Source organism: Notamacropus eugenii, chromosome 5, assembly GCF_028372415.1.
Source record: "Notamacropus eugenii isolate mMacEug1 chromosome 5, mMacEug1.pri_v2, whole genome shotgun sequence".
Lineage (NCBI taxonomy): Eukaryota > Metazoa > Chordata > Mammalia > Diprotodontia > Macropodidae > Notamacropus > Notamacropus eugenii.
In genome coordinates, this window is record NC_092876.1 from 28888696 (window position 1) to 28916657 (window position 27962).

The 27962-nt window shown below is 44.0% G+C and overlaps 1 protein-coding gene across 1 annotated transcript in view; it reads left to right on the forward strand.

Annotated features, from left to right (window-relative positions):
- The first annotated feature begins 1173 nt into the window (after window positions 1–1173).
- The window catches only part of LOC140507443 (uncharacterized), a 66336-nt gene continuing 39547 nt past the window's right edge, over window positions 1174–27962 (forward strand). Inside the window, exons 1-2 of the mRNA XM_072615532.1 lie at window positions 1174–1236; window positions 1441–2092. Of these exons, the coding sequence (XP_072471633.1) occupies window positions 1174–1236; window positions 1441–2092 (715 nt within the window). The remainder of the gene's footprint in view (window positions 1237–1440; window positions 2093–27962) is intronic.

Genomic DNA, 27962 nt, shown 5'->3' on the forward strand with positions numbered 1-27962 from the left:
AGCTGTGGAAACAAATTGCCCATTTGGCTGGGGGCAGGCTTTCCATGCTTGGGGTAGACACCCCCCTAACTCATCGATGGATTTGAACCCTTAACCTGGTTTAGCCCACCTGCTGAGATAGTTTTACAAGGGTTTGAATGCTGAGTGCACTATAGCTTCTTGGAGTTATAGGTTAGAATTGAGTGCCAGGTGGACACCACAGATGGATGAGCAGACCTGAAAAGGGTGGGCAAGTGAGATTTCCCTGAACATCCCATAAGCCTTTCATACTTCATCTCTAAAATAGAAGGGGTGGGGTTGAACTAAATTGTCTCAATTCCATTTTCAGCTTGTCTGCCTTTATCCAGGTCCTAGGGGGCCTGGACCATCCTTCATTTCCACATCTTAGAATTCCTACTTTCACTCAAAGCTGGTTTGCACCATGGATAACAGATGGGGCTGGTACTAAGAGGGCATCCCGGTCCACTTCCTTCATTGACAGCCCGACAGGAGACTCGGAAGGAAGGTGATTTATCCTGAGACCACACAGCTGGTAAATGCCGAACCAGATCCAGAGGCCCTTTCCTTTTCTGGCTCGGCCTTTAGTTCAATTTGACAAGAATTTTAATCTCCTACTTTGTGCAGACAAAAATGAACCCCCCCGCCCCCAGGTAGATATTTGAAACCTTACAAATTAATTACAGGAGGGAGAGGGCAGTCTCATGGGGAAGTCTCGGATGAGCCTTGAAGGCAGATATTCCAAGAGACTCAGGAACTCCAAAGGCGCTCGGCCCTGTTCGAGAGGGCCTAGAGGGCGGACCAGCCTCTGGTCCGGATCCTAGCGGCAGGGACGTTTCTTTCTCGTTTCCGGCTCTTTCTGCACTGGAAGCTCTGGGTAGGTCCGCGGCGGCCCCTGGGGCCAGCACCGACCAGCTGCCAGCCCCCCAGCCGTCCAGTCTCGGGGCTGCCCAGCTGATGCCCAGCCGGCCTCAGCCACAGGAGAGCACGCGCTGCCCGGCCCCGCCCCCTGGGCGGGACCTACGGGAGCCGAACCTCTGATTGGGTGGTAGAGACCACACCCCCTAGGCTCTCCAACTCCCTCTCGGGCCGCGGCCCTGCCCTGGCCCTCCCCTCCGCGTTTTCTTCGGGCTCGCCAAGGCGGCTCCGACGCGCGCCCCCTCAGCCCGCTCCCCAATGGGGGCTGCGGCTCGGGCCCGCCCCGCGATCTCATTGGCGGATCACACCTCGCGCGAGCCGGTGGGTTCGCGCTAGGCGGACTTAGCCTCCCTTTCCCCCTCCTTCTGTCGCGGCGCTGGGAGGTTCGGTGCGCCCGCGCGCGTCCGCGTGAGAGGCCTCGCACCGGGCGCGCCGCGCCCTCTCTCCTACCCCGGCCTCCGGGTGCCTCCCGCGGCTCTAGAGTAGAGACTGTCGCGCACGCGCCCCCCGCCCCGCTGCGGCTAGCGCCTCGGGGGCGTGCACGCTCGCAGGCCCCCGCCCCCTCGCACTGTGTTGTGTCGCGCGCCGGGGAGCGTGCGCGCGCTCGGGCCTCTCTCCCGTCTCTCCCCTCCACCCCCCCGACTCGCACCGGGTCTCGCGCCCCTTCCCGCCCCTTCCCGCCCCTCCCCCCGCCAGCCAGCCTCGGCGGCGGTTGGCCGGGGTACCTCGCGCGTGCGCTCGCTCGCGCTGGGGCTCACGCTTCCCCTCCCCGCCCCTCCGCCACCTTCCCACGGCCTCGTCGCGCGCGCTCGGGCCGGCTCTCGCGGCGGCGCCTGGGGAGGGCAGGGCAGGGCTGCGGCGCGGTACAGCGCGGCCCGGCCCGCCGTTCGCAGCGGCCGCCCCCGTCCTCGCCCGAGCCCGGCAGGGTGTGAGGGAGGGCGCGGGAGCGCGGCCCCTCCCCCTCTCCTCCCCTCCGCCGGCCCCTCCCCCTCCCGGCCCGGGCGGCGGCGGCGGCAGCGGCCGCAGCAGCAGCAGCAGCAGCAGCGGCAGCAGGAGCAGCAGCAACAGCGGCGGCAGCAGCGGCGGCAGCAGCAGCGGCAGCAGAGAACATGGCGCCGGGGCCGCCGCCGCCGCCTCCGCCTGCCCGAGCCCCCAGGCCCGGCCCGCGCTGAGCCCGGTGAGTGGGGGAGCCAGGGCTCGGGCCTGGCCGGGGGCGGGGTGGGCTAGGGAGGGGCGCTGCCGGCGGGCACCGCGGGGGGGGGGGCGCTGCCAGGCTGCACTGCGGGGGGGGGAGCAGGGGGCGCGGGGCGAGTGGGCAGGGGGAGGCCAGGCCCTGCGGATTCCCCAGGAGCAGCCTCGGACCAGGCTCCCTTTCTTCCTGCTGGTGCATCCCCCCTTTCTCCCAGTTCGGGCAGTGCGGATCCGGGGAGGGCTCGATGGGGGACCCATCTGTGCCCCTTCCCCGTCAGGGCCGCGCAGTCTGCGGGAGTCCTGAGGGGAGCATCGGGGCTCCTGTCCGTCCCCCCGATCCCCGTGCATTCTCTGATGGGGGGCGGCGGCGGCAGAGCCTGGGAACAATGGAGGCATTCTTGGAGCAGGGGGTGGCATCCCCCTTGGAGCCCCCAGGGATGGCTTTCCCTCCGGAGCTCGGGGGAGGGCTCCCTCCTTCCCCTCCCCCTCCTGCGGAGCCGGGGCCTGGTCTCTCCTTGCTCCCGGTTCTGCAGACACCTGGAGGGCCCCGAGCCGAGCTCGGAGCCTGGTGCCCCCCGCCGGGCCGGTACCTGCGCGGTGCCTCGGGGGGTCGGGGAGTCTGGGCTGCTCCCCCGGCCCCTGCCCCCTGCCCCGCATCCAAGAGGGGCCTGCTGCCCTTTCTTCCCCTTGTTTCCTTATTTTACTCTCCCTCCCAAACTTATAAAGCAGATTTTTCAGTTTTGTGAAAGCGATTTCTAGGTCTGTTTTCCTTAACGTTTCTCCTTTTCTCACAGCCCCCACCCCGCCCCCCAGGACCTGGCCAGAAGGTTGCTGGGGGTTCAGTTTAGGAGTCTGCTGCCGGGCCATGTGGCCCCCCCGCTTCTCCACACACACCCCGGGTCACCTCAGGTCAGCCGTGTGGATCGGGGTGCACAGATTCCCTCTTGGTGTCTTTTGTACCTCTGCCTCCTGGGCTACAAAATGGTGATGTCAAAAAGGTTGGGAAAGTGCTCTGCCAGTTGTTTGTTGAAAGGGAGAGTGCCAAGTGTCAGTCAGGTCTTTGCCCTCTAGTGTTGCAAGTTCTCCCAGAGCCAAGCAGCGCTTCCTCGCTGCAGTAGGGTGTGGGCTCCTGTGCCCTGATAGCTCCAGTGGCCCTCCTCCCTTGCAGGGTCAGGGTGGGGGGCTGCTAGCCTCAGTCTTGGCCTTCTTTTCTTCATCTCTGTTAGGAGCTACGTGATAGGCTTTATCAGAGGATACTGCTTTAATTCTTTTGGCCTCCACATAGGGATTCAGCAGTTTGTGGGGTCTGTGGAAGAAGCCTGAAAGTTGGAAGACATGTGTTCAGACCTGTCTTCTTTAGTTATTAAGATTTGGGGCCTTTCTTCATCTCTAGAGATAATATATTCCTTCTCTAGGGCAGCTGCGGGGTTCAGTGCCTCTGGACAGGGAGTCAGGAAGGCCTGAGACACTCACTAGCTGTGTGACCTTGGGCAACTCACTTGACTTTGTGTTTCCTCACCTGTAAAATGGAAACCATAGTAGCATCAGCCTTGCAGGGTTGTTGTGAGGAGCAAATGAATTCACATTTGTAAAGTACTTTGCAAACCATAAAGTGACATAAAAATATGTCGTTATTAGCATCATAGATAGAAAAGAACTTCAGAAATCATTTGAGTCCCCGTATTTTTAAAGATGGGGAAACTGAGACCAGAGAGGTGATTTGTCCAAGGTTACCCAGGCAGTTAATAGAGCCAGGATTTGAACCCATGTTCTCAAACACCAAAACCAATGTTCCTTCTGCTCCATTATCCTGCTGTCAGCCATGGACAAGCCCATGGAACTCACATTGTCCAGTGCCCTCATTTCACGTTTGGGGAACTGAAGCCTGCAAAGGGATAAGCAACTTGCTGCTGGTTCACCAGCTTCTATTTGGTGTCAGCCAGGACTAGAATCCAGAATCTTTGCTCACCATAGCACTCTACCTCATGATTCTTATTCCTTCCTTAACTAAGGAATTGGATCCTGACCACTTGGAAAGTGAAGTGATTTTTATGAGCAAATTAAACCAAAATCTGGGGGTTTTTGTGCCCTTAGGGTAATTGCTTATTAAAACAGTGATCATCTGTGAGGGTCCTATAAGTGAACCACTGATTGGTCTTTGTTTATTCTAGCACTTTTAAAGAAATAGTTCTATGTGAACACTTTTCAGATGAAGAGCCATATTCAGGGTGATCCACAGAATTGAACCATTGATTCCTCAGCAACTCAGGAATCTGTGTGAGGTACTGTGTGGGAGTATGGGAAGAGCCTTAAGTCCTGGGTTCTAGCCCTGGCTCTGTGGTCTTGGGGAAGAGTAGATGAGGGGCAGAGTAAGTGGTCTTCAGGGATCCAGTGCTCGAAATTTTGTAGTCCTAGAGATGAGCTTCACTGATGCAAGAGGATCCAATAGTATATATGTGAGGGGTTTGTCAGTGTTTGCTGAAAGAACTGAGGAATGTTTCTGTTAATGGCACTTGGGTAGGTAAGTGATAACTGGATACTGTCAATTTATTTTAATTGGGAAGCTGGTATCATAAAGCATTCCAAATTTTCCTTAATGTGGATGTGGGGGAAGAGATCAAGAGTTCTGAGACTGGACATGCTTTCCTAACAGATTAGTGGCTATAATTGTGTGGTCTTCTGCATGTGTTCTCATTGGAGCTTCCCATTGACCTGTGATACAGGTGCTATGCCTTCACCACAGTCCTCTCCTTTTAGAGATGAAGTAGTAACATAGGGCAGCAGGAAGGGCCCAGAGATGCAAGTTTGCCTGGGTAGATCCTTGATGTAAGAGCCATGTGTGCTTCTGGGCAAGCCCTAGCACCTCTTGGAGCCTGTTCTTTTCATCTGTAGATGTTGGACCGGATAATCTTAGCTCCTTATACAGAAAAACTTTATGATTCTGGTTCTTCCTTAAAGTCAAACAGTAAGTGGCAGAGCCAGGTCTTGAAACTGGGTCTTGTGATCCACCAAAGCCAGTTTTCTGTCCATTATCCCATCTCTGTCCATGGGAACTTTGGAGAGCTTCCCTAGTGTTCTGAAAAAATGTCCAGGTTGTCCTTGTGAACTCCTAGAGGTTCACACAGTAGGAGTTAAATAGACAGGCACAGAGGAGGGAGTTTTCTTGACTTGCACCAAAGACCATCAGATTTCCTAGATACATGTCGCAGACCCGACCAGATAATGCCGTTGGCTTTTGCAATGCAGACTTCTGAGGTGTCATTCTTGGCTGTCTGGATCAGCTAATGTGCCAGCTGGGGCTCTTTGTTTTCAAAGTGGTGGCATTTCTTCATCTGGAAACCTCTTTGGAAGGCCTCTGAAGATGGAGGCTGTGGCATTGGGCAGAAACAGATCTGATCCGAGCTTTTCTCTTTCACCATTCTTCTCTCACCTTCTTTTCCTTCCCCATACTCTCTCCATTCTGGCACAATTCAGGCCAAGACTTTTGGGGTGCTGTACACTGGCAAAAACCTGAAAACAAATGGGGCTACAGTGGAATAGGAGAAAAGACTCTTAAGATTTTAATAGGATTGGGTGGGGGGAAGTGAGTCCTTGCGAAATGCATGCCAGTGACTTAGGGGTGGGAACAGATTTTGTCACAACCTTTCTTGCATCCATCCCTTGTTCCTGCCATCCTGGTGAAGGCCTTCATCAATTCCTGCCTGGAATATGGAGAAAGATCCACAGGCTTCAGAGCTGAAAAGGACACTTAGAGATTACCTAGTGTTTCCAGTTCACCCAGTGGGTGAAGAAACAAGCTTGGAGAGGTGAAGCAGCATGCCCAGGTCATGTCTGGCCATTGTAGATGGTGGCAGAGGGAGGGTTTGTGTCCAGGTGTCCTGACCCCGATTTTGCAGCCTGCTACCTTTCTTTGTCCTTCCGGAGGTGGGTTTGTAAGACCCTAGGAAGACAGATTGGGATTTAGAGCCAAAAGGGACCATAAAGGCCCTCCTTCAGGCCAATCTAGTTTCTAGGTGCCATGTGCTATCCTTGATACCAGGCCTACAGAGACAAAATGAGACTGTCCTTGCCATCAGGGGATTTGTATTCTGTCTGGCGAGAACTGCTCACTCACGCAGGCACCCCCAGATGAGATGCAAGGACACTGGCCTCTGTGGGTCAGGAAAGGCCTCTCATAGCATGGAGGGCATTCCAGGTGTAGAGTTGGGGAATGTATGATCATCCTCTGAGGAGCAGTCAAAAGGCCAGTGTGGCTGGACCAAAATGTACACAAAAGAAAGGCATGTGCCATAAAGCTGGCAGGTCAGAGAATCAACAAACATCAGAGTTTATAGCCTGCCTGTGGTAGGCAGTTAATAAATACTTATTGAATTGAAACTGAAACAGGGAATTCCCCTGATTGGAAAAGAAGGCTGATTTGGCTGGATTGTAGAGTACCTGAAGAGGAGTAATGTGTAATGCATTGGGCCATATCATGAGGAGCTTAACCTGCCAAACAGAGGAGTTTCTATTTGATACTAAAGCTGATAGGAAACCATTGGAATTGATTGAGAAGGGAACTGACCCATGCTTGGGGAACATCACTTTGGCAGCCCTGTGATGGACAAATGAACAGGGAGAGAGACTGGAGGCAGGAAGGACCCTTGAAGAGGAGGAGGAGGAGGAAGAATCTGGGCCAGTGGTGCCAAGGGCCTAAATTAGGGTGGAAGCTGGGGACATGGGGTAAAAGGGCTTAATAGGGCTGCTGCCCTGCTGTCCCTCCAATCTCTTGCTGTCACATTTCCTCTACAAAGATGCAGGCCTCAGTCCCCCCTTATGTGCCCATGTATTTTAGGGCTGCAAGTAGCCCTAAAGATGATTTAGTCTAAACTCTTCATAGAAATGGAGGTTCAGAAAAGTCAAGTACTTGTCCAGGGTCCCAGTGAGTATGTGGCAGGCTTCCCACTTATCAGTCCTTCTTTGGGGTTTTACTGACATGGGGCATAAATTCAGGGTTTATGAACTACCTTTTTAAGATAACTTTCCACAAGAATATCATACTATTTGGTTTCCATTGTACTCTTGATGTATTTTATTTTATAAATGCATTTAACTTTATCTGAGAAGAGGTAGGAGGGGGTTCCTGGGTTTCACTAGACTGATTGCAAGCAGGTCCATTCGCCTTGGCAGAGATGCAGAAGCCAGGTTCAGAGCCAGAGTGCAGAGAGGGCACCTTTGCCCTAAGGGCTTGGGTTTGGAGCTCTCCTTTAGGAGTGAAGGGCTTGGACCAGGGGTCTCTTTTTGTTTTCTTGTGGATGGTTTTAAAAAAATCAAACAAACAGTGCTTTTCTTTGACATATCTATATGGAGATTTGTTTATAATTTGGGAAGTGGTAGGGTTGGGGAAGACTTTCTATGGTGAGGATCATGGCATACTCCAGCATGCACCTCTAGGCATCTTGTTTGAAGAACAGTACTGAGTTTTTTGTGCTGAATCCTTGTTGATCTAGAATATCAAATAGCAGTGATTTGAATAGAACTTGGATTGCTGGTATTAAGAACAAACAAATCCCTTATGTTGATTTTCTGAAAAGTTTTCTCTCTAATGTTTGGTATAGTAAGCTTTACCTTGCCTTTTTGAAGGGGAATTATTCTTGCAAATAACTCAGAGCATAATTTGCATTTACTTCAACTGACTCTATTTTTTCTTACCCTCTTTATTGTAACTAATATTTTCATCTTGTGAAACCATTTTGATAGTAGAATTATGCATTTGTGGGCACCTTTCTACATTTTTTATGTTGCTTTGGTTTCCTTTGGCAGTTGGGCAGCATTCTGGCATGATCTGGCCTTGTCACGATCATACTTTGCCTTTAGGCCAAAGCAGGTTTGAATACAAAAAGACCAGGAGGGTCTGGTGGACTGCAAGTTCACTGCAGTCAATGTCCTATAACATGGCAGCCAGAAAAGCTAGTGTAATCTTAAGCTGCCTTGAAAGAGTGTTCTTTTCAGGACAAGGGTGGCTCTGGTCTCACAACTCATGGCTTAGACCATGCGTTAAGTGCTCTTTGAGTTTTGGTGACATGTTTCCAGAGGAAGGTGGCAAGGATAAGGAGATTGGAGACTGTACACTAAGAGGATCAGCTAGGAGAACCCTTGGACTGAACAGGGTGGATGTGTCCAAGTATATGGAGGCTTGGTTCTTTGTCATGTGGAAAAGAGTTTAGAACTGCTCTGTTTGGGCCCAGACAACAATAACCAGGAGTAAGTTGGGAGGAAGTCACAGAGAGGAAGAGTTTGGCTCATTAATAGGAAAAACTAACAGCTGTACTTTTAAAAGTAGAATGAATCACCTTGGGAGATAGCTTTTCTTCTCATTCATGGTCTTGTACACAGTTATATGCACATTGTTTTCTCCATTAGATTGCAGGGCTAGCTGGTGAAAAGGACAGTCAGAATAGTGTCTTGTGTGCAGATAGCAAAGAGACTGGTGTCCCTGGATTCTAGATTATTGGAGGGCACTAAATTGTAAGAAGGGGGCAATTTCTGAAAGGCTACAAAAGCCGAACAGGATTTAATATTTGACCTTGGAAGTTTATGGAGTAGCAGGGAGAAACGTGGTCAGACTTGTGGGTTTAGATAGTTGGTTGAAGGATTGAGTGGACTGAGTAGAGAATTGAGACTGGGAGACTCACTAGCAGGCTATTCCAATAGTCCTGACATGAGGAGATGAGCACCTGAGTGGTGGTGGTGTTGGAGAAGAGACAGGGTCAGCTGTGTTTAAGGATGTGGGACATCCTATTCAACATGTCCAGTAGGGCTGTTGACCTCCAGTAGGTTAGGGGAGAGGTTAGGGGTGGAGGAGTAGATCTGAAAATCATCTGCTTAGAGATAGTCATTGAATCCATGGGAGCCATGTGAAACAAAGTCCTTCTCTGAGTACTCCAAACTCTTACCATTTCCTGAACTCCGTACAGCTCCTCTCTGCTACATTTAGATTGCCTCTTCTTAATTTTGTAATCCCCCAAGGCTAGAATGCTAGCTTCTCCAGGCATCTGCTGCTTTTCTCTTCCTAAAGGGCAGTGACCAATTCTTGCTCTTTTCTATTGTTACGCTTTTATGCAAATGATTATCAGTTGAAAGTTGTACTTGAACATATGTTTCTCGTGACTGCCAGTCCAGATCCAGTGCCATGTCCACTCTGCTATGCTGCCAGGATTGAGCACAGAGGTCTCTGAATAGATCACTGAATGTCTCATTTGGGGGAAAATCTGCAAAATATAGTTGTGTTACATACCTGAACAAAAAACTCTCAGATTTCTCATCTCTCCATGAAGGAAAGGCCAAAACTGTGGTTGTTATTCTCTAGTGCTGGGAACCTTCTGCAGGCTGGGTAACTGATAAGCATTAGATTATTAAGATTCAGACCAAACAAAATGATTGCCATTAATTGCCACCAATAATTAGGAAGCTCCCTTTGTTTAGCAACAAATTGATTGTGTACACATTAAAGTAGGTAATGAATTGATATGAGATTTTATTAGCATCCTGTATACTAGGTTTTTGGTCTATAACATGCTTGCCCTTCAAGGGAATAATTTCTCTCCAAGTACTTCTAAAAGGCCTTGTTTTAATCCAGAGTAATAACGACCTGATAAGGCTTTTTGAGATTGTAGTTAGATCTCTTGGCAAAGATGCTACTATTGTGATGTAATTCTTAATGACTTGATTTCATTGATTAATTTCTTTAGTCATCTGGCTGGTAGGAAATTTCTTTCCTATTAGTCATTTAAAGAATAAAATGAAAGTTATCTGAGAGCTCCAGAAAGGTTCCAGAGTGTTGTAATAGTGGGTCTGTAAAACTGCATTTGACACATAAGCAACTACTGGATACAAAAGCCTAGAAATAGTAACATTTGTGGAAGTAGCAAGTGGATTTGATATTTCCCAGTGCATAAAACACATCTTACATTTTAATTTTTTTAAAATTAGCAAATATTTTAAAGATTAATGTCTTTTTCCCACTATTCTCCCTTCCCCTTTGAGAAAATAAAAAAATCCAAAATAAAACCCTCCATACATACCTGCATATGCTGGCAAAAACAAATTCCCCTAACCCTGTCCAAAAATCTCTTTTTTGCATTTTAAATGTTTCAGCTTCATTCTTCTGGACTTGTAACTTCTCATTCCTTTGATCAGAGTTTGAAAGTCTTTCAGAGTTTTTTCCATCAAAAATTGTGCTCCTAGTTTTGCTCACTTTACTCTCTATCAGTTCATAGAGGCCTTGCCAATTTCCTCTGAAATTTTTTCATAATTTCTTATGGCATAGTAATCTTCCATTACATTCATATACCATAATTTGTTTAGCCATTCCTCAACAGGATACCCCTTTAAGTTTCCAATTTGGGGCTACCATGAGAAGAGCTGCTATGTTATTTTTGTATAAATAGATGCTTTTCCTCTTTATTTAATTCCTTTTAAGTATAGGCCTAGTAGTAATATATCTGACTATGTATAGTTTGTCATCTTTCTGGGAGTCATTCTAGATTAGTTTCCAGAATGACTGACCTATTCCTCCAACATTTGTCATTTTCTTCTTTTTTTCATATCTTCCAGTCTGATAGAGATGAAATTAAGCTCAGTTACTTTAATTTGCATTTCTCCAGTTATTATTGATTGAGAGCATTTAAAAAATATGTGATTGTTTATTGTTTGGATTTCTTCTTTTGGAAACTGCCTATCTATTTCCTTTCGTCATTTATCTATTAGGGAATAACTCTTAGTTTCATAAATTTCAATCAGTTCTTTACATATCTTAATATAAGTCCTTTATTTGAGAAACTTGTTGAAAAGCTTTTTTCCCTTGTTACTGATTTCCCGTCTAATTTTTACTACATTAGATTTATTTGTGGAAAAACTTTTAAAACTTTTTCTGTAATCAAAATTGTTCATTTTGTCCTGTGTGATCCTTTCTAGTACTTTCTTAGTCATGAATTCTTTCCCCATCCATAGATTCCTCAGGTAATTTCTTATTGCTACTGTAGTTTGTTTATGATAAAACCTTTTATACCTAGGTCATTTAACCTTTTGGGATCTTATTTTGTTGTATAGTTTGAGGTGTTAGAACTTAATTTCTGCTATTTTCCCAGTAGTTTTTTGTCAGATAATCATTCCCTGATAACTGAGACCTTGGGGTTTATTGAACACTATGTCACCATATTTGCCTTAGTATGTTGTTCCCCTGTCCCACCTCTCTGTTTAAGCAGCATCAAATCATTTTAGGTGTTATATGTAGCCCATTTTAGCTTGTGGCCGGGCAGCTTTATCAGGATCATTTCCTCTCTTTCCTCTTTTACGTCTTTAGTCACCAAATGTTTGAATGTCCATGATATCCAAGCAGTTATGGAGGTAAAACATGGTATTTCACAAGTTTTAGAGCTGGAAGTAACCTTGGAGAATATTTTGTCCAGGTCTCTGATTTTACAGCTGGGGAAGCAGGTCCAGGGCTAGGAAGAACCTTTCCCTAAGATTGGATGGCTAGGAGGTGCAAACCAGGATTTGGGATCCAGGTCTTTTGACTCCCAGTTCCCTGCTAACAAATAGGGTTGTTTATTTATACTGATGTCCTGTTAGAAACCAACGTTTCTAATGTTGCCAATGGGATTGCCACCCATGTATGGAGTAGGATAATTTTATTCTACTCATTTGTCTTTTAAGGTTTCATGTTCAGGGTAATGAACATTTGCCCCTAGCAGTGGATCTCCTTGTGTTAATGATGTCTTTACTTTCTATAATTGTGTTTCATTTGGATCTGCTTTTGTGGATGCACTTGGTCATACAGGCATGTTGTTTTAGACTTTCTAGGAAGGGGGTACACAGCATCAGACCGGCAGCAGTTACTGAGTGTTATAGGTTTGACCACAACATCTTTACAAAGACAGGAGCCTGATTGCAGTTGGAATAGCTTAAGGTGATAGAGGTCTTTGAATATGTTGGTCATTGAGTCCTCATCAACAACCCTGTGAAACGGGATCATGAGAACCCACCTTGATAATGCGCTTTCCTAACAACCTGTGAGATGGGGGAGGGCAGGAAGGGCAGTGTCTTAGCTGTTGTGATCCCATTTTACACTGAGGGATGTGGAGCTGGGGGTGGGGGTTTGTGAAAGAGACTTGCCTAGGCTATGTCAGTGGCAGCATTAGGAATCAAGCCCATGACAAGATGAAACAAAGCACTACTGAGATGATTATATCTGATGCATGTTTCTCAGTATCTAATACCTGTAATTATCATGTTTGAAAAAGTGGTCACTTTTTGTTAACCCTCAACTTGTCCTTTTGTCAGCAAGTTGGTTTTTATCTTGTTGAAGAATGGAAAAGACTTTAGAATTCTTCTCTACCTCATTAAGAAATAGAAATCCTTTTCCTTCATTGGACATAGGCAGAAGTCCTGAGATCTGGGTGTGGTGACCCACCTGGTAATCCCTGTGGTTAGGGGAGACTGAAGCTGGGGATCACTAAAGCTCAAAAAGTTGTGAGCTGCGGTAGGCACTAAGTCCAGCAACAGTATACTAAGGGGGTGAGGGAGGTTGGTCACCAGGCTGCTCAAGGAGGGACCAAACACTTCCAGTTGGAAACAGAAGAAGCATCCCAAAGCTTCCTTGCTGATGAGCACCTGGATAGGACAGGGAGAGGCCACTACGGGTCCAGCTTGAACAAGATGGGGATACCCAGTCTAAGGAAAAAAGAATAAGTCAGGAAGAAACAAAAATACAACATTTTACCATCTCATAGTCTAATGAGCCTCATTCTCTCGTGTGGATGGGAGGTTTGGTTGCTGTAAACCTGTGGAGATTTAGATCATCTGCGCCTTCCCCAAAGAAATGTAGTCAGTATAGTTGAGTCTTCTAACCTTTGAGATCCTTGTATGTGGTTTCCTATAGGGATGGAAAATAAATCAGCTGAATGATAAGAACATTTGTGATGATTTCTGGATTGATCAAATGTGTCCTGCCAATCATAAAATCATAATATTTCACTTGAGAAGGAGAACCATGGGGGTTATCTAATCATTGGTTTACTTGAGATGATTCCTAACTTCAGCACTGGGGTCAGGTCCTGCCTGGTGAATCACTTAACTGCTTTGAGACTGATTTTTCTCCTTAAGGCCCTTTCTAGCACTAAATCTTAAGACCTTTAACAAATGGTCATCTACCCTTTACTTTGATGTCACCAGTGACTAGCAACTTGTTGACGTAGAAGTACTTAATTCGAGTAAGTGTTGGATTGCTCTCATTCTTAAAACCTTAGAATAGTCCTTATTCTTCCATATAATAGTTCTTATTGAGAATCATGACTTCTTACTTTTCCTGGAAAAAATTTTTTATCTTGTCCTCATTCTTAGCACTTCTGAACTTTTTAGAAGATAGATACTTATTAGAAAAATGGTAATTGGTCATTCTCATTCTCATTTGGTTACTAGCAAATAAAATAAAAATTCAAATTGTGGGGCGAATAACTCATATTAGGCATCAAGAAGAGCTTTCTAACTAAATATTCTTTAAGGATCCTGAAATAAGTTGCTGGGAAAAATTCCATTTCAAAGGTATTGAGTGACCAAAATGGAACTGAAACCTAGTTTCTTCCCTTTTTATTATCCCAGGCAAAGAACCTCAAGAATTGGAAGATGTCAGAGAACTTCCAAGTCAGGGTATCTGTCTGCTGTTTCCTAAGACAGTGCGTGCTGGCTACAGTTAATATCACTGCAGAGATCTCCAGCCCCTCCAGCTGCTTCTCAGAGGGCAGGCCTACAGATTCACTTCTGCAGGGCTTTCCTGCGCAGCAACCTTATTTTACAGATGGATAAACTGAGGTTCAGAGAGTTTCACCTCTGGTCACCAGAGTCGCTGGACTCAGCTCCAGGCCCTCTGACTTCTGAGTCCGGGGTTCTTGTTTAATGTGTGATGCTCTCGTTTCCATCTCTCCCTGCCTCTCCACCCCCTTTTTGAGAGGAATCTTCTAGCCTTTATATTGATGTCTCTAAATTTGGACCTGTCTTAGCAATGTGCATTGCTAGCCTGTTACTGACTCCTTTCAGTGCTTTCTCCTTGACAGGTTTTGCTGGTGGATTATTGAAATTGTCCAAATAAATCAATGGGTTGCTTTACTAATGTTCTTGGTGATGACATCAGTACAGAGAATTGTCAGTTTTCCTTGGATCTTGTTGTTATTACTGGGTTTTACTCTGATTCCAGTAAGCAAGAGTTAAAGGTTTCATGGGTTGGGGGATTGATTTACTGAGGTTTAGGTTGTAAGAACTCAACATTAGGTTTATATTTGTCTGAATTTGAATAAAATTTAAATTCTAAGTATTAAATACAACATTTTAGTAAGAATAGAAGGCAGGTAGATTATTATAGGTCAAATTTCTTTATAAGACTGAGGCATTTCAATTGCTTTACTATAATGGAATTCTGTCCAAATAAATGAATTCAGTACAGTCAGTTTATTGACAGTTATTAGGGAGGAGATTGGAGACCATGTTACAAGAGGATTGTTTAAACTACTAGGGGACTCAAGTCAGCTGGGAGAACACATACTAAATGTGATGGGTGTATTCAAGTGTATGGATGATACAGAGTATGTACTATGGGGCATTACCAAGGTGAAGAAGGAGTGGGTCATGTCCCATAGGGCTTAGCACTATAAGTCTATTAGGAGTATATGACGTGTACACAAATAACTAGAATATGAAATAGAATCCAAATGCATAAGAGGATGAGCAGAACATCATTCAAGGTGTAAAGAAGGAAGGATCATTTTTGACAGGTAGAGGAAATAAGTGGGGGTGGCAGGGAGGTGATCTTTGAGCTGAGCCTTGAAGGACAGGTAGTATCTTAGTGGTCCAGTGAGGAGACAGGAAAATATAGACAAGAGAGTGAATCAGTAAGCAGAATATGTAAGAACCTTAGAGGTTACTGGGTTGGGCTTTAGCTGTCATTTGATTATGAACAGACTGATGTCCAAAAAGGGAAGTTAACTAATCCAGGTTTACACAGCTAGTCAGCGTTAGGGCTCCTGAGTGCCAGTTCAGTGTTCTTTCTAGTATACCATGCTATGTATGCTACTACTGTATTCTGGAATCTTTTTGGATTTCTCAGATGACTTCAGTGCTATTCTTAAACTGACTAATGGGAAAGAAATCACCTACCAGCCAGATGACTAAAGAACTTTATCAGTGAATTCAAGTCCTTAAGAATTACATCACAATAATTGCCAAGGGGTCATTTACAATCTCAAAAAGCATTATCAGGTCTCTATTATTACTTTGGATTAAGATATCTGTTAGCACAAGGCCTTTTTGTACTTTTCTGAGAGATATCATTCCCTTGAAGGGCAAGTATGTTATAGATCAAAAATCTAGTATCCAGGAGAGCATGGCTCTTTTTCATGACTTGGTGAATTCTTAGCTAGCTTAGGAATCAGGGTATCTTCAAGAATATCCATTTACTTTTGAGCCTTTATCCTGCTTTGTTATAAATGCATTTATCATTGAAATGGAATCAGATTTGGTCTGTGAAGACTCCATTTCCTGGGTGAAAGCAAGGCCCAGAGTGGCCCAGGGTCTCACTGAAATTTTACTATTTACCAAATTTGAGATATATCAAAATAATATATCCTACAAAAATATCTAAGTGATAAATTGTCAGCTTAAGACGGAGCATGTAGTGGATTTATTACCTGGGGCTAATTCCAAGCTGAAATAGTCTTAGCTTGAAATTTATGTGAATTTTTAGGAATATGCTGGTAGCTAATGAGTATATACATGTGGAAAGATAAAATCATGAAACATTAGAAGTTCAGAAAGGGCCTTGGAAAAGAGAATGTCAGAACTGTCAGGAACTTGAGATATAAGAAAAATTTTCAGTGTTAGAAAGCACCTTAAAAAATAAAAAATGGAATGTTAGAGGTGGATCACGTTATGATAATAGCAAACATTTACACACTGCCCTTACTATTTGCAAAGTGCTTTAATCACAGTCCTGAGAGGGAGATAGCTAAACTCCCTGTCCACATTTTGCAGAAGGGGAAGTAGAGGCTAAGAGAAGTAACAGCTAGCAAATATTATAGATGGGAGTGGAAGCCAGCAAACCTCAGGGACACTTCTGTGCTCTTGTTTCTGTATCAGGTTGCTTTTATTAGAGAACTTAATATAGAAAAACTCTCCCCAAATGACTTAAACAGCAAATGTTCATTAAACCCTTAATATGAGCAGGGTCTTGGGGGAAGATAAAAAAAGACAAGCTGTTGCTCTAGCCCTCATGCAGCTTATCACTTGTTGGAATAAAAAGTTGTACATATTTCTTCCCTCTCTGGGGGCTTACAAATTTTTCCCAAATCTTTTGGGAGAGAACAAATATTTATCAAATGAGCAGAGAATGAACAAACTGTACAAGCCCCTTGGACTGGTCTGTTCACTGAGAATAGCTAGGAAGGAGCAAGTGGGGCAATGTGAACAGCCCTTTCAGATTGTTACCTTCATTAGACATCAGATTTCCTTTCCCTTTCTGATGAAGCTGAATCATGCTCTAGCTCCTAATTTTATTTTTCCAACAAGGATGACAAAATGGGGCAACCTGAAAGGGAGGAATTTGGGGAGCAACAGCTGGCTCCTTTTCTACCAGTCTTAGTAATCAGATGTTTGTATAGCACTCAGGGCACCCGAGGTAGGTAGTATTGGGATCTTTGTTCTCCTTTTAGCGATGAGGAAACAGACTTCATTTAAGTGATGTGTTCAAGGACGGATGTCAGAGCCAGGACAATCCATGATCTTCTGACTCCCAGGCTCTCTGCTCCTTGCCCTATACCACACTGCCTCTCTTTTTCTCTTGTAGTGCAGGCACTGCCATTTACTGACTGGATAACCTTGGGATGAGTCCCCTAATCTCCTGGCTCCTACTAGATGTCCTCTGAGGTCCCTTCCATCTTTAAATGGAGGTGCCTGTGATCTGTTAAAGCTCCATTCTGTCAGGTCATTGTAAGTCACTGGAGAATTTGATGTTGCTGTAGGTCAGAAATTGACCATTTAAAAGTGTTGAGAGAATATTGGCAAATAGAAGCAAATCTAGCATTGTTTATTTACCTAGAATTTAGAGGTGGCACAAAGGCATTCCCTGTGCTAGTGTAAACTGCTTCCTTCCACACCTAAGTAGAAGATCTTCCTGAGTTGCTGTGACTGTCTTTGGGTGCTTACTCAAGCCTTTCCAGCATGGTAGACCTACTACTGCTTGGGCTCCACCAGCCATACTTTTGAGAAGCAAGGGTATGGCACCCCTACACCATGTTGAAGCATCAGAGGAAGACCTGAAGGTCTAGGCGTGTAGCAAGGATGACAGGGAGAAGTTTGAGTTTTAGAAAGTGTACTGTCTTTGCCATCAGAAGCTCTGGGGTCCTCTCCTGGCTCTGCTCATACCTGAAGAATCTTGAGTGAGTCTCTTCACTTGAGTTCAGCTCAGAAATCTGATAGTGTAGACCATGACTGTGACCTTCCTTCTAGGGCAAAATGCTACCTGTAGTGCTCTTGCTCTCCCCAGTCTTAGTGCAGTGCTTTGCTCATGGGTCTTTGAAGTAATTCAGCTTACCGTACATGGATGACAAGATCACCTGGCCACAAAATAGAAATGAATTGGGCAGTGAAAGGTGCTAATGGAAGCCTCGACACTTTTGGATATTTCTTAGATTATGATTGAACTGCTTTGATGAGAGGACCTGTAATGAGAAGAATGTTGGACTGGTGTTTGGGAGACCTTGGTACAAGTCTCAGCTCAGTCACTAATAAACTATGTGACCTGGGGTGAGGTACTCATCTCCTGCCTTAGTTTCCCCATCTGTAAAATTAAGGGAGTTATTCACCCATCAGGGATGCATTAGAGAGAATGTTTCTGCATTGGGAGAGAAATTTCATTTAAGGTTACTCCTTTATTTCCTTTTCAGTTCTGAGAGTCTGCGCTAGATTTGCATGCTCTGTAAAATGGGGATGATGAGAACTGCTTTCCTGTCACCCTGTGCCAGAGTTGTGGTATGGGTCAGAAGGGATCATCTATAGGAAAGTTCTTTGAAAATTATAAAATAAAGCGTTACACAGGTACAATGACAATATTTGTTACTTTAAATATATCCACCATCATTAACCAACCCAGATTGCAACCCTGACTTGAATTTAGCTGTATCAGTCTTTGTCCTTTCAAGGAAGATGGTTTATCAGCAGAAAGGTGGTCAGAGCCTTTCTAGCTGGCAGGCCTGTGAAAGCTCAGCTTCCATGGACAGGAATGGTGTGGTGGCAGAGGAAGGTTTTGGGAAAGGATGACCAATCACACTTAGATGGCTCTTTGAGGTGAACAGAGTTGTCAAGTAGAGAGTCTCTTTGTTCCCATTTTACAGATGAAGCAGCAGAAGCTCAGACAGGGGAAGTGCTTGTCTTTAGATTGTCTGCCAGAGGTAGCCCTTCTATTTCTGAGCTTTATATTTGAGGTTTAATTATCTCAATTTGAGTTGGAAGCATGTGTTATCATAGTAAAGAGATCCTCTGAGTACAAATTCAGCTTTCTGTTCTCCACCATGTGTTGAAGGAGAGTGTAATCTGGGAATGGGAGGCCAAGCTAATTGTAATAGGCTAACTAACCTCATAGGAGAACTGGACTCTGTGATGATGGGGCCTTGGACAAACCCATTGTTCCTCCCGTCATATCTCAACTGCTTCCTATTTTTGCCAAATTTCCGCTTTCAGGATTTCATGAATTAGAAATATTTCACATGTTTACCAGAGAAACTGCCAGCTTTCCTAAATGAACCAGTTTCATGAATTCTTTACACATTGTAAACAAATTGAAGCTGTTAGGGTCATGGCAGAGGTCCCTCAGAAACCAGTGCTAAACTAGATTTCTGAAGTTCATTTTAGGATTAATTTCCTAAATGTGATAGAGTAGGAAGTAGCAGTGGATCAGGGAATCACAGGATGTCTTGGGATTTGTTGGCTACTTTTCTTTTTTAAGGATCATGCCTTAAACCCAAATCACTCTGGCTCTCTTTGATTGAACAATAGGTTCCAACTCAAGCCTACTTGGTCATTGTTTGGACTCTGTTGGTTCAGCTTGAGTGTAAATAGCAATTGTTTCTGTTTTGGCCAGGAACCCTGAGGGTCTTCCCTTCCCAGATTTTATTTATTTATTTTTTGACTAGGTAAAAGAGGCCATTTTTTGCCTCATCCTTACCTAGCCTTAATCACTGACTGGGCTTTCCCTCAAACAAACTGAGACCTGTTAAAGACCTTAGCTTAAAAAGGCCAAGGTCCCTCACTGCATCCTGGGCCATCTCCAGTCATCCTGATCTACCTCTGACCACTGGACCCAGATGGCTCCGAGGAGAGAGTGAGGCTGGTGACTTTGAACAGCCCTCTCTCACTTCAGTCCTATTCACCTGCCAGTCATGACATCACCTTGCTGATGCCAGGGTCCTCTTGGAGAAGGAAGGACAGACAACAGTGTGTGTGAGGATTGAACAGAAGACAGAGGGGGAGTGCATGGGAACTGTGGAAGCCTTGGGCATCTCTGATGTGCTTTCCCTCCTCTTGTCATATCATAGTGGTAACTGTGTCTTCAGCATTTTACAAAAAATGTTCAAGCTGAGAAGGGTTCTGAGAATATAGAGTATTAGAGCTGGAAAATGCCTTAGATCCATGGGACACAAATGATGAGAGATGACGAAGCCTTTAGAGATGATCTCGTCCATTCTTACCTTACAGATGGTGGAACTGAGGCCTGGGAAAGGACTTGGCCAAGGTCATATAGCACTATGAAAGTATTGACACCTCAGCTGTCCTCCAGGATGCTGTTAGTCACTCAAATAGCATTTATTAAGTACCTACTATGTGTCAAACATTGTGCTAAGTGCCAGAAACACAAAGATGGACAGAAACACAGTCCTTGCCCTCAAGGAGCTTATGTTCTAACAGGAGAAACAACATGAAAGTAACAGTGTATGTCCAGGATGTATATTTAGGGCTAAGGGGGAGAGGAAAGCAAGAAAGGGTTTCAGCAGAGAGCAGGACAGGAGCTGAGTGCTGAAGGCAGAGGTAAGGAGGGGAGAACATTTCAGACATGGGGGATAGCTGATAGCTGGTGCAAATGCATGGCATCAGGGGATTGTGTGTGAGGGGAAGCAAGGAAGGCAGGGCTGCTGGATTGCATAATCCATGGAGAGGAGTAAAGTGTAAGATGAGAAAGAGAGGAAAGGGACAGGTCATGAAAGAGGATTTTAGATTTTGTCCTGGGGTCATAGGGAGCCATTTACTCTCCCTTCTGGATATACTTGGGATGACCTGGCTGCCTTTTGGAGACCCAGAAATCTTTACTGAAATTATGTCACTGCACACATAGATTTAGAATCTAATTGTTCTGTATGAGGGAAAGTGGTCCCTGCACTGAAAATGGAGAGGAAAGTTTGAAATTAGGATATACTCTGCCTCTGAAATGATTTCCCCCAGATTTCAGTAGCTTAGGGACAAAGGCAGCTTTTCCCTTTAATTATCAGATCTGATCAGTCAAACAGAATTGGACCTACTGTACCTAGAGGGTACAATCGGGATCAGATATTTCTAGTTTATTAAGAATAAAAACCAGAGGGCTTGGGTAGTGAACTGGTATTCCTGAACTACCCTTCAGTTTATAAGTAAAGCTCCCGTTTCTAATTGATCTTTGGGGCTGTTTACTTTTTCTTTCTTTTGGACTTTAAAATGGAATTGATTTTGTTGGGTAACACTGCTGGGGCTGGATGAGGCCAACTTCTCTCTATGCCTCCCTCCCTCCCTTTCTTCCTTTCTCCCTCCCTCTGCCAGAGGAACAACCAGTGCCTGCATGTGGACTGGGGAGCTGAGCCCATTTTCAGGTGGTTTTTGAGCTTTCCACTGAATTGGAAGCTACTTGTCTTGTTGACTTTGTTTTGGACTGCTTTTTTTTCATAGTAAGTATTTTGTAGTTGTGTCTTTAGAAACTTAGGAATAGTTTTAAAATAGAAACCAGTAGATTTTGTTCAAATGCATTGGTGTCTGGTTGATGGAAAAGAACTGTTTTGTTTTTAATAGTGAGGTTACATAGCTACCTTTTTTTAATTGATGTTTTCTTGGGAAAGATTTTCTGCAGGTATTTAAGAAGATTTTTATTTCAGCTCATTCATCCCCACCCCTGCCTTAACCTTTCTTTGGTCTTCCAACAAAGTGTTCAAGAATGACTAAAGGTGTCATTTGGCTTTTTCATAGATAGCACATTGGTTTTGGGGAGGATTTTTGCAGGGTCACAGAATCTGCCGTTGGAAGGGGCCTTTCAGTTTTGTCTATTCAGAAATCTTCCTTTCACAAATGAGGAAACGGAGGCCTAACAAGGTGAAATGATATGTCTGAGGTCATTGGGGTCATGCCTTCAGCCAGGCGCTTCAGCTCTTGAACATGGCTGTGTCCGCTGCACCCTGTTTTTAGTCTTTTCCTGCACTAAAAGGACTGCTTGGGATTTCTCCAGTCTAGTCAGGAAGCATGTGGAGTGAATAGAGCCAGCCTTGGGGTCTGATAGACTTGGGGGTTGGGCGGCCCTTTGGGACTCAATTGTACCATAGCCACCAGTCTGCATTTGTAGTGGGCGTTTCCTCACTGGGAATTCTCTGAACCATTGAAAGCACAGAGTCAGAAAAAAGAGGGAGTGGCAATGTTGTACGTAGTGGAAGGAGCCCTGGATTTGGGATTAGAAGACTCGAACTCCTGCTACCACCTCTGCTGTTTACTGGCTCTACAACTAGACTTTACTGGACTACAGTGTCTTAATCTGGGAGAATGACAGTGGCCATTGTCTTCTCTGCCTTTCAGGGCTGTTGTGAGGCTTAAATGAAATGAGATATGTGAAATTGTTTTTTAACTCTGAATTAATGGATATATGTAAGCTGTAATTATTCTTATTCGTGAGGGTGGTCTCATTCTGAACCAGTTCTCAATTTGGTAACAGCGTCTGCTATTGGCTGAAGGTGAAAGTGTGCTTGCACTCTTCAGCTTGAGTGTTGTCAGTGTGCTTTCATGAAGCAACAGGTTTGAGAAACTCTGGAGTAGGGATTAAAATACCTCAGTTTTAAGGCTTGGATAGCCTAATCACACCTTGGTTCTCTTAGATCACACTAAAAGCACATGCTTTTTTTTTTTTCCTTTTAAAGACTAAAAATGGTGAGGTCTGAATTATTTAAGATGCTGAGTCTTGATTTCATCATCTGTGAAATGGAGAGAATACTGTCTTGCCTAACTGGCAGAGATGTTCTAAGAATTTGAATGGTGCTGCATCCTGGAGAGCAAATGAATCACTTACACTTGTAATACACCAGAGGATATATGACCTCACATCATCCACATCTTCCTGTCTTATGGGAGGGACTCTTGTCCATGTCCTGTAAATCTAGAACCCTTAGGGGGTTTTAAGGGCCTTCCTTTGGTCCTCCTGACACTTGGTGAAGGCTCAAGGAGCACGTGAGGCTGTTCATCTGTTCTCTCTTGCTGTGTTCCTGTGTCATCTGTTTTTCTGATTTTCTTTGATAACATGCTTTATACTGCTTCTCTTGCATCATTGTTTGTAATGTTCACATTTATGAGACAGAGCTTCATTGCCCTTTGGGCAGAATTTATTTATTAATTATTGATAAATAGTATAATTAAGATTTTTCCAGTCAATGTTCTCTGACAGACTGACTACAATTGAAGGAAAGAGACTCATAGGTAATTCATATTTTTGTGAATCTTGAATGCGCACATTTATATTAAGGTTTGCAAAGTGAGTTGTTATTGTTAATATTTCATATTCCTCCATGACTTATTTAGTGAATTACAATAAGTTTCATTAGCCAGTGGCCAATATTCTGATGCTAATTTTGAATTTAACTAAAGATAAGGGGAAGAGAATAATGTTTTGTCTAGCACTTACTTTGTGCCAGGCATTGTGCTAGCATTATTATTATCTCATTTGATCCTTGTAACAGACCTGGGAGGTAAGTGCTCTTATTATCCCCATTTTACTGTTGAGGAAACTGAGGCAAGCAGAGGTTAAGTGACTTAACCAGGGTCAGACAGCTAGGAAGTGTCTGAGACCAGATTTGAACTCCAGTCTTTGTAACTCCAGACCCAGTGCTCGATGTATTGCATCACTTAGCTGCCAGTCTAGACTGTTTTTCTGGTGAAGTAGGTGTAGGCTCCAACATGGAGTCCAGACTTGAAGCCTTTCCACTTCAGTAGATCTGTCAGATTTTGGTTGCTTCATGTTCACTCTTCATTCAATGATGAGATAAAATGTTTATTAAGTAAAAAGTTTTTAGGAAGGATTTTTTTCAGATAGCACTTGCTATTAGCAATGTTCCAAAGCCCCAAAGAATACTTAAGTGCCTTCTGAATCATCAAAGATCTGTGTTTGTTCTGAGTGCTAAATATATTCCATCTTCTCATTTTTGGAAAAGTTGCTGACCTCTTTGATGACTTGGGGTGACAGGATGGTCTGCTTCATAGATGATGTAATTAACTGAGCATTCTTGTTCAGCATGAGTTTAGTGTTTTTGGTAGTCCGAAAATGCCCCCATAGTTAGCTGAGATGCCAGTTTGACAGGGGTAAGATTGTCAGGTTGCCAGTGTTACCAAGTGTCAAGTATTAATGACTGTATGTCATTTCTTAGGGAACCAGTGACTGCTCTTCCAATATATGCTTTGCAACACAGGTTGGCCAACTGTCAAGGATGTTTCTTATGAGAGACAGTTTGTGGTTCAGGTAGGATTTCAAATAGATTGATTCTGAGGACCCTTTTAAATCTTCATTATGGCTCTGTGATCTGAATTATTTCTGTGAAAGTCTCTTTTTCTGGGCCTCAGTTTCCCATAAATAAAATGAGATGATTTGATTGCATGATCTCTCATGTTCTCAGCTTTGTCACTCTGTGATCTAAGTATAAAAAAAGACAACAGCAGATGACCTAGTTGCATCAATCAGTTCTGAAATCTCTGTGAGAAGCAGATGTCTTTGTTTTGCCTTTGGGTTTTACATTCCTGAAAAGGTTTCCATTTCAGAAGGTGCTTTTGTTAATGTGGAACTAGGTTAGGAACTAAAGGAGGGCACAGGTGTGGTCTTAATAGATGTTAACCCTGCAGGGATATTTTTTGTACATTGTACTTTTTCCTCATCAGAGTCTTCCCTTACCTTTATCTTGGCCTAAAATAATGCCAGAAAACCCAATTTGAGATAAGATTCAGATACAACCTGAGCAATAGTTTGGGAGCACCTAGACAGACTCTCAGGAGCCAGGGGTTTGAATCTCTTCCAGACTGACTCAGCTCTCCATGCTTCTCTTGAACATGAGACCAAAGGTTCTAGGCATCACTAATGCTTGGCCTTAGTGGTTTTCTTAAGGGTAGGAATTTTCCATCATTCCTCCCACATGGCCAGTTGAATTACCACTGTTTCATTTTCCCCTACGAAAGGATTAGCATGGAGGAAGGTGCTTTTAATTAGGCAGAATTGTAGCCTGTTAACATAGAATTTGAGGTCATCTCTTCCAATCCTTTTTTTTACAAATAGGAACACTAAGGGAAGGGGGAGAGAGGAGAAAAGATGGGGAAGGAAGAGACTTCCTCAGATGATAAAATAAAGTCATGACAGAAGAGTAATTAGGTCCCAGTTCTGTTGAGTCTGGTCTCAGAGCTTGGTTCTGTGTCACTGTGAGGTATGACATTTAGATCCACGAGGAGTAGAGTTGCTCAAGTTGTGTTTTCACACCCCAGTCTCATTGGCTGTTGAAGTTTTGTGTCAGTAATCACTCATCAGCCAGCATTTAGTGACCATCTACTGTGGATTTGGGAGTCTGGGAGTTTCAAAGATGGAGACAATTTAATCTCTTTTCAGGGAGAGAGTTATCAAATAGAGAGTGTTAGAACTGGAAGGGAACCATCAGTCAGCCAAGGGGCACTTCTTAAGTGCTTCCTCTAGCCAAGAACATTCCTACGTGTTGGGGATACAAAAGCAAAAGCAGTCACTTCTTCAAGAAGCTTACATTCTACATGTATGTATGTAGGTATGTACAAGACAAGGACAAAGCTTGATAACCTTGGAAGGTCTGTAGCAGCTGGGAGCACCAGGAAACATCTGAAGAAGGGTGTACTCAAGCGGAATCTCCAAGGGAAGCAAGGATTCCAAGAGCCAAAGATGAGGGGGGAGAACATTCCAGGGATGGGGGATGACTGGTGCAAAAGTCCAGAGATCAGAGATGGAGTGTCTTATGGGAAAAAGAGCAAGTCAGCCAGTATGGCAGGTCTAATTTAGGTGACAAGGAGTTCAGGTGGTGAAGAATTTTCAGTGTTCCACAGAGGAGTAATAGGTAACTACTGAAGTAGGACGGTGCTATGGTCTTCTAGAGAAGGGTGAGAGTAGTTTCATTTTAGTGCCTAGGATACATAGGCACTTAATAAAAGTTTCCTGCTTGACTAAGACCTCTTAAACAACAGGGTAACACTGACTTTTTGGAACACCAAAGTGACTTGGATCTGTACTTGTAAATACCCTTGCCAGGAGTCCAGATGAGACGTTATCTAGGCCCAGATGAAAGTGGTGGCTGTGTGAGTAAAGAGAGAGCCACCGTCTGTGAGAGATGGGATGGGGACAAAAGTTAAGATTCGGCAACTAAGTGAGCAAATGTGTGAGAGTCAGGAGTCGAGGGGGATGGCAATGTTGTAAACCTGGATGACTTGAAAGATAGTGTTACCCTTGACAAAAATGGGCAAGTTAAGAGGAGGAATGGGTTTTAAAGGAAAGATAATTGATTCTCTCTTGGATTTATTGAATTTGAGATGCCTGTTGGGCATCTAGTTTGAAATGTCCACTGTACATCACTGTGGTGATGTAGACCTGGAGCCCAGGAGAGAGAGAAGGGCTGGATAGAAATAGAAATATGATCTTTCAACCATTGAGAATTGATGAGGTCACCAAGTGAGAGGGTATAGAGAAGAGTGTTTTTTTCTCCCAAATGAACATAGAAAATGTGTCATTCAAAGCTGCAAGCACTGAGCCTTGGGTTAAATTATTTGCCTAAAATCCTACAGTTCAGAAGGTTAAAGCTGAGTCTGCAGCTGAGGTTCCCTAACCTCATCATCCAGGGCCAGTCTACAGGAACCTCTTACAGGAGGCCAGTGCCTATGGCTTTCATCTAGATATGGGATGGGGAGGGCCTGAGCTTGGGTGATGGTGGTAGAAACACAAAACAGATGAAAAAGAATGGGAGCAAATTCACCTAGTATATATAGTACTTGGCCCAAATGTAATTAGATCATAGAGCCTAGATTTTGAAGTGGAAAGGACCTCAGAGGCCATTTAATTTAATCCCCTACCCCCAATTTACATTTGAGGAACTGAGGTCCAGAGAAACCTATATTCATGACCTAAGTTCACATATATAAAGCTAGAATTTGAATCCAGGGCTTCTTACTCTGCTTTAAGAAATTTGGATTTGTATAGTGTTTGTACATAAATTGAATCTTTTGTTTACTCTGATTTCGGAAAAGTCTTGTTTTCTCTTTAGGATGTCCTTGATTGTTTTCTTAGGACCTTTCTTGAAATCAGTCCTAACCAAAATCACAGAACCTGAGCTTGAAGGATCCTTAGAGCTTACTTGGTCTAGCAGTTCTTAAACTATTTGATCTTTGGACTTCTTTACATTCTTAAAAATTGTTGAGAACTCCTAAGAGCTATTGTTTCTTTGGGTTATGTCTGTTAATATTTACTGCATTAGAAATAAATTTTTAAAATGCTTATTACTTAATTTTAAAAAATAAATCCATAACATTAACACAATGAACATTTTTTTAAAATTTTAATTTATTTATTTTTAGTTCTCAACATTCATTTCCACAAGATTTTGAGTTCCAAATTTTACCCCCCATCTCTCCCCTTCCCCCACCCCAAGACACTGATCATTTGGATTACCCCTTTCCCCAATCTGCCCTCCCCATAGCACTCCCTTTGCTTATCCCCATCTTCTCTTTTTTTCTTGTAGGGCAAGATAGATGTCTATACTCCATTACCTGTATTTCTTATTTGCCAGTTGCATGCAAAAACAATTCTTAGCATTCATTCCTAAAACTTTTGAGTTCCAACTTCTCTCCAGTCTTCCCTTCCCACCCGTCCCCACTGAGAAGGCACGCAATTCAATATAAGCTATACATGTATAGTTATGCAAAAGATTTCCATAACAGTAATGCTGTGAAAGACTAACTATATTTCCCTCCATCTTATCCTGCCCCCAATTTATTCTTTTCTCTCTTTTGACTTTGTCCTTCCCCAAAAGTGTTTACTTCTAATTACTCTCTCCTCTCATTTGCCCTCCCTTCTATCACCCCTACACACACACCTCATTTATCTCCTTCTCCCCTATTTTCCTGTAGTGTAATATGGATTTTCATGCCAAATTGAGTGTACGTGTTATTCCCTCCTTAAGCCAAATGTGATGAGAATAAGCACATTTTCCCTCTCACCTCCCCCCTTTTTCCCTCCATTGAAAAGGCTTTTTCTTTCCTCTTTTATGAGAGATAATTCCATTTCTCCCTTTCTCCTTCCAATATATTCCTCTCTCAACTCTTAATTTTATTTTTTTATATATCATCCCTTCCTATTTAACTTACCCTGTGCCCTCTGTCTGTATGTATATAATCCCTCCAACTATCCAAATACTGAGAAAAGTCTTAAGAGTTACAAATATTATCTTTCCATATAGGAGTGTAAAACAGTTCAACTTTAGTAAGTCCCGTATGATTACTCTTTCCTGTTT